The sequence below is a fragment of the Corylus avellana genome, chromosome ca1, assembly GCF_901000735.1.
Source record: "Corylus avellana chromosome ca1, CavTom2PMs-1.0".
Classification (NCBI taxonomy): domain Eukaryota; kingdom Viridiplantae; phylum Streptophyta; class Magnoliopsida; order Fagales; family Betulaceae; genus Corylus; species Corylus avellana.
The window spans coordinates 19529927-19543245 of NC_081541.1; the positions used below are offsets into that span (position 1 = coordinate 19529927).

At 36.6% G+C, this 13319-nt stretch overlaps 1 protein-coding gene across 1 annotated transcript; it reads right to left on the minus strand.

Annotated features, from left to right (window-relative positions):
- Positions 1-4370: 4370 nt before the first annotated feature.
- LOC132167842 (protein farnesyltransferase/geranylgeranyltransferase type-1 subunit alpha) lies at positions 4371-12840 on the minus strand. The gene is made up of 5 exons (XM_059578875.1): positions 12489-12840; positions 7463-7572; positions 5312-5432; positions 5038-5133; positions 4371-4925 (listed from the first exon to the last, which is right to left on the minus strand). The coding sequence occupies exons 1-5, from the start codon at positions 12723-12725 to the stop codon at positions 4494-4496; spliced, it is 996 nt and encodes a 331-aa protein (XP_059434858.1). The 5' UTR covers positions 12726-12840; the 3' UTR covers positions 4371-4493.
- Between the last annotated feature and the right edge of the window lie 479 nt (positions 12841-13319).

Sequence of the window (13319 nt, forward strand, 5' to 3'; positions counted from 1 at the left end):
ATAACAGTCAGAAAGCTTGCAAATTAAGGATATCTATTTATGGACTAAGATGGGCCTCTCACTATTGGTATATATAATATTTTACAAGGTTATTGTCTCACATGGTTTTATTGAGAACCTTGTTAATCATTGTATATACCTTAAGGTCAGTGGGAGTAAAGTTACATTTCTTTTAGTCCTATATATAGATAATATTTTGCTTGCAAGCACTAATTTAGGTTTGCTACATAAAGTTCATCTCACTAAAGTTTTGGGAGAGATTCAGAAAGAAGAACTATGAATCTTTAGTAGCACCTATTATTAAAGGGGATAATGTCCCAAAATGTATTGGAATAAAGGCAGATGAAAAAGTATTCCATATGTATGCACAGGTCTACATTAGACCTGACATTGAAATAGCAGTTGGACTATTGGGTCAATATAGTATTGTGGAATATGCAATGAACCAAGAACTACAGTTTAACCTAAAGATACACTTACCATTTGGTGGTGTTTATTCAGGTTTGATTTTTGCCAAATGTGTAGATAGTAGAGAACCAACTTTAGTATATATGTACTGAAGATGCAGTAAGCAAACTATAGTTGCTACATCTACCATGAAAGCAAAAGTTATTACCTGCTGTGAATTAATTACACAGGCATTCTGGTTGAGACATTTTTGTTAAAGGTCTTAAAATTGTCGATTTTATAGTTAGACCCATAAAGATCTTCTGAGTTAATTCTACTACAGTTATCTTTTCTAAGAATAAACTGAGTAGAAGCAGAAGTATGTATATCGACATAAAATATCACTATGAAAGAGAACATTAAGTGACAATAAATGTCTATTGAGCATATAAGTATTGAATTAATGATTGTGGATCCCATGACTAAAGGTTTATCGGTAAAGAAAGTATAAAGTCATGTGGAATATATAAGATTCATTAATTCATTTGTGCTTAGTTTCTCTTTAATTGGTCTATAGACATAAAGGTAATGTTATAAAGATTTTTGTGCACATATATATTATCATTATCCGTGGGGGTAAAATTAAAGTTGGACCCGAATGACTTACAGGAAGTTCATTCATAAAGTACATTATCCATAAAGTTCTCATTTAGGGAGGTATTGCACATCGTGATACATGGAAGGGACGGCTTATCATATAAAAGCTTTACCGCCATGATTCGTGTGTGGTATTCCTTGAGTGAGTGGGAGGATTCCATGAATGGTTGGAATAAATAAAGTATTGGCCATATCATAGAACCGAACACCATAAGGAATTTATGTGTCATAAGGGCCAAGTGGGAGAATGTAAGAAATTTCATTTAAAGTATGTCCCTTATGTCACATATATTATTGTAATTATAAAATATATATAATTACGGTGTTCAGTAATTTATTCCAATTAAAGTTTATTGTGTGAAATCAAATATTCTGAATTAAATTGCTGATTTAATTCTTGTGGAACAAGTATTTGATTTCAATCAAATATTCTGAATTAAATTGCTGATTTAATTCTTGTGGAACAAGTCTTTGATTTCATTACTGATTTGATTTTTGTGGAATCAATTAGATGTATTGATTGAATTTTTATTCCTTGATGGGAGGAATAATTAAGGTAACAGCTCTAATTGAGGGTCCCCTGACCTACCTATAAATAAGGCCGGTGTATTCCATCAATCGGCACTCATTGGTAGGCATAGGTCAAAAGAACCTCTCAATATTTTTTGTTTTTCAGATTTTGTTTCTGTGAAGCTGTTCTTCAATTGGCTTGAACAAAGCATGGCTAGAAGTATTTATATAATTATTCATTCCGCTGCTAATTTTATTATCAATTAGCATTTAATTATATATTGAATTCTTACAGAGTAATGATACAGATTACGCCAGTGAGCATAAACAGTGATGCACGTCAGGCATAATTTTTTTTTTAAAAAAAAAAAAAAAAAAAAAAAAATTTAAATAATAAAATAATTTTTTATGCCTGGCGTGCATCACTGTTGATGCACGCGTGATGCATGCCGGGCATTGTCTTTAGCATCACCCCACTCTAACCTCTTTAATTTTTTTTTAACATATAACAAAATAGTCTCCACATCTGAAAAAATATACTTAGGCAACTTTCACATCAAAAAAAAAAAAAAAAAAGAATGTACATACGCTTAGTTATTCTTTAAAAAGTATTTTTGGTATTTTATTTTTTGATGAGTATTTTGTGTAAAGTGTTTTATTTTATAAAAATTGTTTTGCAAGTTATTTCGAAAACTGTGTTAGTGACTACCGCAACTGAAAATCTAGTAAGAGCATCTCTAACAAAATATGCAAACCCCATATAATAGTTAAATTTAACTATTATCAACATATTTTTTTTTCTCTTACAAAATAGCCAATTTGTAGTTTTTTCTTCTAGAATGAATTGGATACTAGAAACACTTTTTTATTATTTTTCACTCTTATTCTCTCCCTCTTCCCTTTTGTCGCTTTCTTCCTCCACCCAAACAAAAATCTCTCGCTTGTCGTCTGTCTTGCTCTTTAGATAGAGTAATGATATAAGGAGGACTAGAGTCCTCCCAAATGTGCAGTAACTTTTGAAATCACTATTGAATTTGAGATGATCATTATTAAATTTTAATCTATTGGTGATTTTAAATGTCACATCACATTTGGGAGGACTCTAAAAAGACTCTAGTTATCCTTATCTCATTACTCCTCTAGATAATGACGCTAGAGTCATTACATATAATTAATTAACGTCAACATTTATTCTAATTGTGTGCTTCTTTATACTTTTTCTTTTTCAGGCTGAAAAAGATGCCCTTTTTTGATTACGTCAAGTTCATTGCATATAATTAATTAACCTCAACATTCATTCAGGCTGTTGTGAATACTTTGTTAACCTTTTCTTTTTTTCTTCTATTTTCATTATTAGTTATGCCTCTATTATTCACCCCTAGCTAGCTGCTAAAGTTTTCAATAAAATCTTCAAGGTTTTGTTGACATTGATCTCCACATACCCTTAACATTCCCTCGGTTTTTTTCAGCCTGTCGTGAATATTTTATATTAACCTTTGCAATCTGCAAATATACTTAGGCAATTTGCAATCTCAGTTCAATTACTCTTCTTGATTTGTCAAGCAATTACTTGAGTGGCTTGCTTCCACAATGTTTAGGCAACTTGAATGATTCTCTCTATGTTCTAAATCTACACGAAAATAAATTCCATGGAATTATTTCTGAAATATTTGCAAAAGGAAATTATTTGGAGATGATTGATTTTAGCCAAAATAAATTACAAGGACGTCTACCAAGATCCTTGGCGAATTGTACGAATCTTGAAGTTCTTAATCTGGGAAACAATCAGATGAATGATACTTTCCCCTCTTGGCTAGGCATTCTTACAGAGTTGAGGGTTCTCATTTTGCGATCTAATGGAATCTATGGTGCATTGGGAAGTCCTAATAGCAGTTTTGATTTCTCAAACATACACATCATGGACCTCTCACATAATAATATTACTGGTGAGTTGCCCTCTCAATACTTCCCAAATTGGAAATCCATGCGAAGAGTTGAGGTAAATGGTGCAATGTACATGCACTCAAATTTCTCTTCGACCTACATCTACTCAATGACACTTGTCAACAAAGGCACGAAGATAGTATATGAAAGAATCCTAGTTTTCTTCATGGCTATTGATCTCTCGAGCAACAAATTCGAAGGAGAAATTCCAGAAGTCGTGGGGCATTTGAAAGGACTTAAATTGCTCAACCTTTCCAACAACTTTCTTACAGGTCCTATACCATCTTGCTTGGGGAACTTAACAAAGCTAGAATCATTGGATCTCTCTCAAAACAAGCTGGATGGTGTGATCCCTTTGCAACTCACGCAACTGACTTTCCTTGAATCCTTTAATGTCTCCCATAATCTTCTCACATGACCTATACCGCAAGGGAATCAATTTGGCACATTTCCTAATAGTTCATTCGGTAATAATCCTGAATTATGTGGAAGCCCTTTGTCAAATAAATATGAAAATTCTAAGGATGCACCTCTTCCACCTTTAACCTTTGAAGGGGATCAAAGTTCAAATTCTATATTTGAATTCAATTGGAAAGTAGTTGCGATGGGATATGGGTGTGGATTCATCTTTGGAGTTGTTCTTTGGCAAATTATGATAAGGAAGAAGCATGATTGGATTATGAAGACTTTTGCAATTGGGCAACCAAAACCAAGAAGGGTGAATTGGAGGAGACAGAGAAATTAAATTTAGCTAGGCAAGATATTTCCTATTAAATAAATAAATTTATGTGTATGTTGTTAGCAGTAGTGTCTCCTTTTCCTTTTTCTTTTGAGAGTTTGGAGGGGCAATGTGTTGTAAGAGATAAGAGGTATTAGAAATTAATAACAGTGCAAGTCAGCTTTCATTCTTTTTTCCTTTTAAATCAATAATGGTAGTCAACTTGGAACAGGTTTTTGATATTCTCACAACAGAGATCCTCGGAAATAAGTCACAATCAGCTTATCAGCTTGCTCTTTCGCCACTTCCAATAGTTAGCTCTCATTGGGTCTACACTTTCCAAGATCCAACAAACTGTTTTTGCCAAGTCAGGATCTGGTTGATCATTTTCGCCTGAAGCCTTGAGAGCATCCACAACATCTCTCAACTCTTGACTTGGTTGGAGGCCATGGCAGAGAAGATCCAAAAGTGTGCTCAGAGCAAAGGTAAAGTTGTTGTTTTTGGCACTCAATACCTTCAAACACACTGAAGAAACTTGAGGATCATTCACCCAAGACTCAATGTCTCCTTTGTAAAGCCCCCGAAGGTATCTCCATGGGCTCTCATTCTCAGGGTGGGCTACTATGGCTTCAACACTGTAACTCACTTCAGACTCTCTCATAGCCTCCAGGCCACCCAGCAGGGGAGATGTTGTTATAACAAAGTATCTCTGTTGCAAACAAAAAGTTCAATAAGTTTGTTTTGTAAGTTTGGCAAGAATTTCAGAAATTAAGGATCAATCAGAGTAGAAGGTCAAGACAAAGCTAAACATCTCACTATACCTGATTCCAAGCAGAATTGTTAAAAATATCTTCTTCAAGGAGCTGCCAACAGTAGTGAAGTTCATCGTCCCATCCTCCTAGTGCCTGCAGAACCCACTGCACCAAAAGAGAAAAGAAAGCAAAGTAAAGGGAGTAAAAAGTTAAACTAGTTACTATTTTACTACCAAATATATCTCAAAATATACAGAAGCTCCGCCCCAATGGTGCTCAAAATACATTCAAGGAGCTCTGTGTAACTTATTTTGGCATAAAGAAGGCAACAGGAGCAACAAACCTGCCTATGGGACCAAGCGTGATAATTTTTAGCATCAAGAGTAAGTATCTTCTTGGTGAACTCAAGTTCCTTGCTTGTAGCATCAGTTCCCAATTTCTCAGCAACCCACCTCCTATGATGCCTACAAATATCTGTCACTAAGATCAATGCAGTGGTACCTGGGTAAGGGTATAATAAGCTATAGAAACTCCAAAAAAGATCTCGACGACAATTTGATAGTTGGATGGATAGATTAAAATGACAACTTCACTAGAATTTACATAATCAGAAGGCCCTATTCAAATGAAACTACTGTAAAAGAAAACTAGGTTCAAAAGGATTTGTTGACCAGATCACAATAGCAAACGAGCCCATCAGCTACACTAGAGAACGACTCTAGGCCTGGGAAGATAAGGCATTATTATTCTAAGCTTAAAGGAACGGTTGTAAGAAACTCAATTCCCTTCTAATGCAGATGCCTATTTTTTACACCATTTCAAACATGGGTACTTATTTCAAAATTTAATCTTTTTAAACTAAAAACTCGTATACATATGATTTGGTGAATAGAGGTAGGCCCATAGCATCCAAGTCAGTTTGAGCCAGAGGTTCGGTCTTATTCAATACTAATGTTGCCCTCTCATTCTTTAACCCTAAATGGTGGGAAAAAGTACTGGGGAAGAGTTGTAATTTGGAAAAGCAGAAAAGTTTCAGGCCTTGACTTCTAACCATTGAAAAAATCAAGGGATGAACCAAAAAGGAAAGAGTGAGAGCAATTTTCAGATGGAGGGGGCATGTGTTTGTTTTGTTAATAAATCTCCAAATCAAATGTCACTCGCTTAAAATAAAAATGAAAGGTTCTAATGATTGAATGGCCCTAGTCAATTTAACAGGATTTCAAGGAAAAAATAATGAACCTGCTTAATATCTTCATCACTTTACCCTTTCGGTTAATATACAAAGGTTTAGCCCACCAATTCATTATAACTTCAAATAAAATATATTTATACTATAAAAGAGAAAAATCAAAAGGCCTAGACTCTTTTGCTAATGTTCGATGACTATAGAACCTCTATTTTTTAAGTAAAAGAATCCAAGACCTTGTTTATTCCGTTTTTTATTTTCGTGTCTTTTTTATAAGTAATTCCAATATCATTGAGAAAGTGTAGAGGGGTGCAACCATAGTACAACACTGTTTGTATCAAAGAGAACCCCTAATGTGAGAAAAAAGAACAGAAGCTCAAAAAATGTGCAAAACTAGAGACAAAAAAGCTATGATGAGCAAATATCCAAGTGTAGAACAGCTTGGATAATATAAAGACAGGTCTAATCCATTTGGATTGAAAGCATTGTTTGATACCAGAATGAAACCAACCAACACAGATAGAATTTTAAGATAAATATGTAATAATTACAAGGGCAGCCTAGAACTTACCCTGTTAATAAAATAAAGACAAGTCTAATTCATTCCTTCGGTAAAATGAAAGGGAAAAAACAACATCATTTACTTCATGCTTAGTGTTCTGCTTGTGTATCTAATCTTTCCCATTCGTTTATGTAAATAAATAAATGGTGGGTCAAAAAGCTACATTGCCCCACAAATACACAAATACATATATTATTTATAGAAGAGATACAATACAAAGACTAACATCAGACAGTTATATGTATGAACAAGATAAGCAAACCACAACTCCTAGATAAAATAAACTTTCTAGAATAACTAGATAAGATAAAACTACTCTTAACAGTCGACATTTCACAAATTGCTTGCAAGCACACACTAGAACTATTCCATATAAAATGAATTATCCCTAGAACTATCCCATATAAAATGAATTGTCCCTAGAACTATCCCATATTAAGTGCTGTGCGCGCACACACATATATATCTTCGATGTTATTCCCTAAATGATTCAAGTAGAAGTAAAGGCAACCAAATCTACCATGTTGCTATCCCTAGCTCTCGAAAGGCTAATCCAAAACAAGGATTCTATAGCACGTTTCATCAATTTGGACAATTAATTAGTTCAGGATAGGGTGACAGCATCTTGTTTTGATATAAAACATCAGCTTACAATTTTTAATACATCTTCATAAAATGTCTCTTCTATTTTACACACATCACAAAGGAAAACAAACAAATCAACTTGCATAGATACTGTGGCTCACCATATCTGATAGTTCTTGGAATTACTCTTAGCAATATTCTCAGTGAAACCCAATTCATCATGCAAGTCACCATCCAGAGCCTCGAGTATTAAACGCCTGAAATGCCATACCTATAAAAAATAGAACCTTTCTTAATCCCAAGTCCTTACAAAATGAATTAATAAATTCTCTCCCGAAGCTAAATAGTCACCAAGAATTTTTGTAAATGTGATCTAAGAGATCAAATTTGGCCTCCACAAAAAGCTTAATGCCTGGGATGTTGAGGGTTCTTGTTTAAAACACATGATTTCCTAGCTTCGCATGCACAGACTATTGAGTTTGTATAACATATAAGGTTCCAAAACATGCTTTATTAAAATATATAATTTGAAGTATGAACAAACAAGGCACAGTAACAGAACATTCTTGTAAATGTCCAATAAACACCTGAGGCTCAACCTGAGGTCCAAAGAAATATTTTACTAACCCACATCAAACATCCAGTATTCAAGAATATCAACATGATTGCCTAAGCTACTAGAACTGCACGCATTCTGGCATGAAGAGTAATGAGCTTTAGACCAAGTAAATTGTGAAATTGATACACTTCAACTTTCAAGTATTTCCCAAAGTAGATAGGATTTTTTCATTTCCATAGTTTTTTTCTGATAGATGACAAGGCATACTATTAAAAAACTAAAAAAAGGAATAAACTATTAACAGAGGAAAGAGAAAATAGGATATCATTATAAAATAAAATTTTAAGGAAAAAAAAAAGAGAGAGAGAGAGAAAGATCAAGTTGGGGGAGCGAACAAGAACTACAGGGAAAAAAAAAAGGTAGATTCATGCATATAATGTCCACGTAAAACTCATGCATGCCACCAAGGCAATGGCCACTTACCCCAAAGATGCCCATTAGCAGAAAGAGAACACTAATTTTCCACGACCTCCTAAGTTCTCAATGTTGATTATTTGTAATTCAGACATTTTGTAAAACTTAGCAATATTTTGAATTATATGATTTTTTTTTTTTTTTTTTTTTGGGGCAAAACACACCTAATCAAAAAATATATATTATTTAGAAGTAAATCAATTATAAAAAGTGTAGAGGGTTCAACCCAAGTACACAGGAAGTATACAAGAGCAACCCCCAAGTATACAAACTCCTTGTAGAATTTCAGACAAGGGAGCGAAGGTATGTGAGCTGTTTGAGCCTAACACAACACGATGGAATATTCCCCTAATACAAGAGGTATTTTGGGAAGAGGAAGCGGAGCTGATATGTGGGCTGCCTGTGAGCAAATTTAAAAAGTAAGATAAGATGATATGGCAAGCAACGGCATCGGGGGAGTTCTCTGTAAGGAGTGCCTACTATTTGGAGATGGAAAGGAATGCGGAAAAGGGAGGTGAAGGGTCCAACAAATCAGGTTTCAGCCCCCTATGGAAAACTATTTGGGACTTGAAGGTTCCTAATACTAAGGTGTCCATTTGGAGTGCCTGTAATAACATTCTCCCAACAAAAGAAAATCTTCAACATAAAAGGGTGTTGAGCGATGCGACATGCATGCTATGTACCAGAGAAACCAAAACAGTTTTCCACGCTTTGTGGCAATGTCTAGCGGCGCAAGATGTTTGGCCTGTGTGCGGAAAAACCATCCAAAAGAGCGCTTGTATGGCAACGGATTTCCTGGGTCTATTTGAGCAACTGATTCATAGATTTAACGAGGAGCTGGAAATTGTTGCAGTAACGGCACATGGGATTTGGGCTAGAAGAAATGATGTTGTACATGGAGGACTTTTATGCACCCATGCTCTTTGGCTCATGCAACAGAAAATCAATTGATGCAATGGAGGCTGGCAACGGAGAAGAGGGACAAACAGGTAACCCCTTTGAACCCTGTGGTAGTCATACAAGAAAAGTGGAAGCCGCCCCCCCCCCCAGTGGTACGTATAAAATGAATTGAGACGTGGCTATGAAGTCAGATCAAAAAAGGATAGGTGGGGGGATTATTGTAAGTAGGGGTGGGCAAAAACCCGTCCAACCCACAAACCCGCCCCGATATACCCGATCCACTCGGATTTGGTGTTTTTTTTGCTAAACGGGTTGGATTTCTTCCAACCCGTGCGGGGTGGGGCCAGGTTTCGGGTTGGAAATTTTTTGGATAGCAGGTACCCGCCCCGCCCCGCTAAGAACCAAATAAATACGAAAACCTCCTTTTGTTTTCAGACAGCATACGTCTTCTCCTCAAGACCTAGCCGCGTCCTCCAACTTCTCCTCAAGACCTAGCCGCCTCCTCCCATGAATCGTGAGTCCCCTTTGCTCGAATCTATCGCAGCTCCCTCTAGTACCACGGCTCACATGTTTCTCTCTCTCTCTCTCTCTCTCTCTCTCTCTGTGGGAAGTGAACTACGCTCTCTCTCTCTCTCTATCCCTCTCAACTCTCACAGACTCACAGTGACCTTCATCTCAGCCATTGACCTCTCTCTGTATCTCAACCATCGACCTTAGGCAACCACACAAAAAAACCCAAAGTAGGAAAAAACAGTTCATAACGCTTTGTTTGTTTGAACAGCAAAAAGATAGCCTCCAAATGTTAGGGGTCTAATAATAGAGATATTTTAGGATTAAAATACCATAGGATGGTATGTTATCTTTATAGATAACATTAGAAGTATGGATTAGAATTTAAATATTAGAGATAAGTCTTATCATTAAAGTAGTTTATTCTATGCATTGTAATTGTCTATTTAAAGACATCAAGCTCATTAATAAATGAATCAGAAAATTAATCTCATACCTTGAGTTTGAAAAAGGGTTTTAGGTTTCCTTAAAATCTAAAAGGTCTAGGTTCCCTCAGAACCTAAAATCTATCCCATTACGTATTCACGTAACACCAGACCTCCTGGGGCCAACTTCTAATAACACTTTCCTCAGATAACACACCAGCATCGCTTAATCTATTCTGAAATTTCATCCCAAAACAAACGTGAAAAAAACAAAAAATGGCGGCTTTAGTTTCATTATCTTGAAAATTTTGATAACACGGTGGAAGTACCTGGATGAAAAAATTACAAAAATGCCATTAACAAAATACCCGAACCCGCAAAACCCGCCCTGTTCTCAGCCGCCCCACATACCCGATACCCGGCGGATAAAATCAAATGTAGCCGGGTGACGGGTTACAATTTTCAAACCCGCATGTTGCGGGGCGGGTGCTAGAAATGGGCAATACCCAGCCCGCCCTGACCCATGCCCAGCCCTAATTGTAAGAGATCATATGGGATAGGTTTGCGCAACTTCTTCTCACGTTATGGAGGGATGTCCCGACCCTATTATAGCTGAAGCTATGGGAGCTCTATGTGCTTTGGAATTTAGTTGTGATCTGGGTTTGCAGCAAATTTTTTTTTTTGGGGGGGGGGGGGATTCCAAACGAGCTGTCCAAGCAATCATCACTAAAGGATCACCGTGGTGTCGTTTTGGACAAGCTATTGAAGATATCCATGCGTTACTGCCAAGCTTCAGGAGGTAGGAGGTGGAAAGTGGAACATGTCAAAAGAGGTTTGAACAAGGCAGCTCATGGATTGGCGAAGATAGCGGGGAACCCGGGTGTATCTAAAATTTGGATGGAGGAGATCCCCCATTGTATTCATGATATTGTTGTTTTAGAGCAAATTGCTCTTGTTGTTTAGAGTTTCGGCTCTAGATTTTTCTTGATATTTTTGAATAAAATGAAGTTTTTTTGTTCAAAACTAATAAGGAAGGGAAGAGGACAAATTCATAAAATCTAGGAAGTTAGAAAGGTGAGAACTATTGAACATAGCCATCCAAACATAAAGGGATTTGAACATAAGGCTTTTAAACCAGGCACCATCCTCTCACAGTCTTCAAAGCTACGAATATTGTGTTCCCTCCAAACACACCATATTAAACAAAGAGGAACGCACAGGCTTACAGCCTGACCTCTCCAACAAAGCCATCAACTCCATCACTCATTGGAGCATGAACCAAAAAGACTAAAAATTGAAGCCCACAAATCTCTAGGCACTACATAATGGAGCAGAAGATGATCAGTATATTCCCCACTATTCTTACACATACAACACCAATCTGTCATATTGACATGCCTCTTTCTCAAATTATACAACATTAAGATCTTCCCTCCAAATACACCACATTAAACAAAGAGGAACCAACCTCCAAACTTCTAAAATGCAAAGGCTTACAACCTGACCTCTCCATCACCCGTTAGGGCATGACCCAAAAAGACTAAAAATTGAAGTCCACAAATCTCTAGCCAGTACACAATGGAGCAGAAGATGGTCAATATATTCCCCGCTCCACACATACAACACCAATATGTCAGTATGACATGCCTCCTTCTCAAATTATACAGCATTAAGATCTTCCCTAAAGTTGTCATTGAAGCAAAAAACATCACCCTCGAAGGAGCCTTATTCCTCCAAGTACTCTTCCAAAGAAAGGGGAAGCCCATGGGGAACTAAGCGCATGATAGAAGGATCTAACCTCGACCATCCGCCTTTTGGAGGGGATCCAAGAATTCTATCCTCACCACCTCTTCTCAACCCGAGAGAGAACAATAGAATAAGGAAAACACATCAACCTCCCAATCATGTACAGGGGATATCTCCTATCAAACGAGGCACTTTTAACCCTCAATCAAGGCCCCTTGAACCCTTGGATAGCTACATATCAAAGGTGAAGATATTTCCTTACTTACGAAATCTAATTTTCAATCAGTGACTATCCTTTCATCAGATAATTCAGTGCTAAAAGTAAAATGACACATAGTGATAATTATATAACAATTTATACATAGTGATGTTCATATCACATAAGCCGATACGCTTTATATTTTACCAAATGGGTATTGTGATCTAGGATTCATTTTCAATCTACCCCCTCAGAGCTAAGTACAAAGCCAATGAAATACATGAACAACACAATGCCAAAACGCATTCAACCCCATCTAACATTCTCCAAAACTATAACAGAGCGAGCGAAAGACAGAGAGAAAGGTAGATTACAGTGTAATTGCCGGCGTTCAAGCGGATGGCTTCGGCGGTGAGCCAAAGAGCGCGAGGCGAGCGCTCGTCGGCCAGATAGACGGCTCGGAAGTAGTTCATGGTTTCCACGAATTCTTCCTTGTAGGCGATTGGGACGACTGGATTTGGACCGTCGTCCTGGGGAACCGGAGTCACGTCCGACCAATCGGGCCTTTGGCTGAGCGGGACCCTCTGCGCGTTGCCCTCGTCGGAGTCCATCCCTACCAACTCTATTCTCAGTTTCTCTCACTCTCGCTCGGGAAGAGCAAAAAAGATGGGATTGCTAGGAACTAGATTCCTTCTCTTTTCACACCAAAATTTGTTCATGGATAATTGGATAATTAAGGAAATAAAGATGAAATCTTCGCCGGGGCTAACCCTTGATTTAACTTGCTGTCTAGATTTTATTATTATTATTATTACTATTTTTTTTTTTTTTGTTTATTTTAAAAACTTCATTTTAAACCCTTGATTTGAGATGATTCCTAGGATTAAAAAATTCTCAATTTACACCACTGAACTTTCAATTTCAAAATCAATTTATCCACTCCGTTAGTTTTAGCCGCTAACTTCTAATGGAAATGCTTAACCAAATTACCCTTCGATTTTCTTTTTTTAAAAAAAAAAATTAAAGATAAATTTAAAATTTTATAAAAAAGTCAATGGTATAAACGTTATTTTATTACTTTTCACATTTAAAATCTGAAGGATGAGGTAAATTGATTGAAATTGAAAGTTTAGGGGTGTAAATTAAGAGTTTTTGAATTTTGGGAGGGTTTTTTCAAAACACGCGGTAGTTTAGGAGTTTAAAGT

Excerpts from the sequence above, each read along its gene's own strand:
- LOC132167842 (XM_059578875.1), bottom strand. The coding sequence starts at position 12,725 with ATGGACTCCGACGAGGGCAACGCGCAGAGGGTCCCGCTCAGCCAAAGG. Across the intron at positions 5,433-7,462 it reads TCCAAGAACTATCAGATATG|GCATCATAGGAGGTGGGTTG; the intron begins GTGAGCCACAGT and ends AGATATTTGTAG. Across the intron at positions 5,134-5,311 it reads ACGCTTGGTCCCATAGGCAG|TGGGTTCTGCAGGCACTAGG; the intron begins GTTTGTTGCTCC and ends CTTTTGGTGCAG.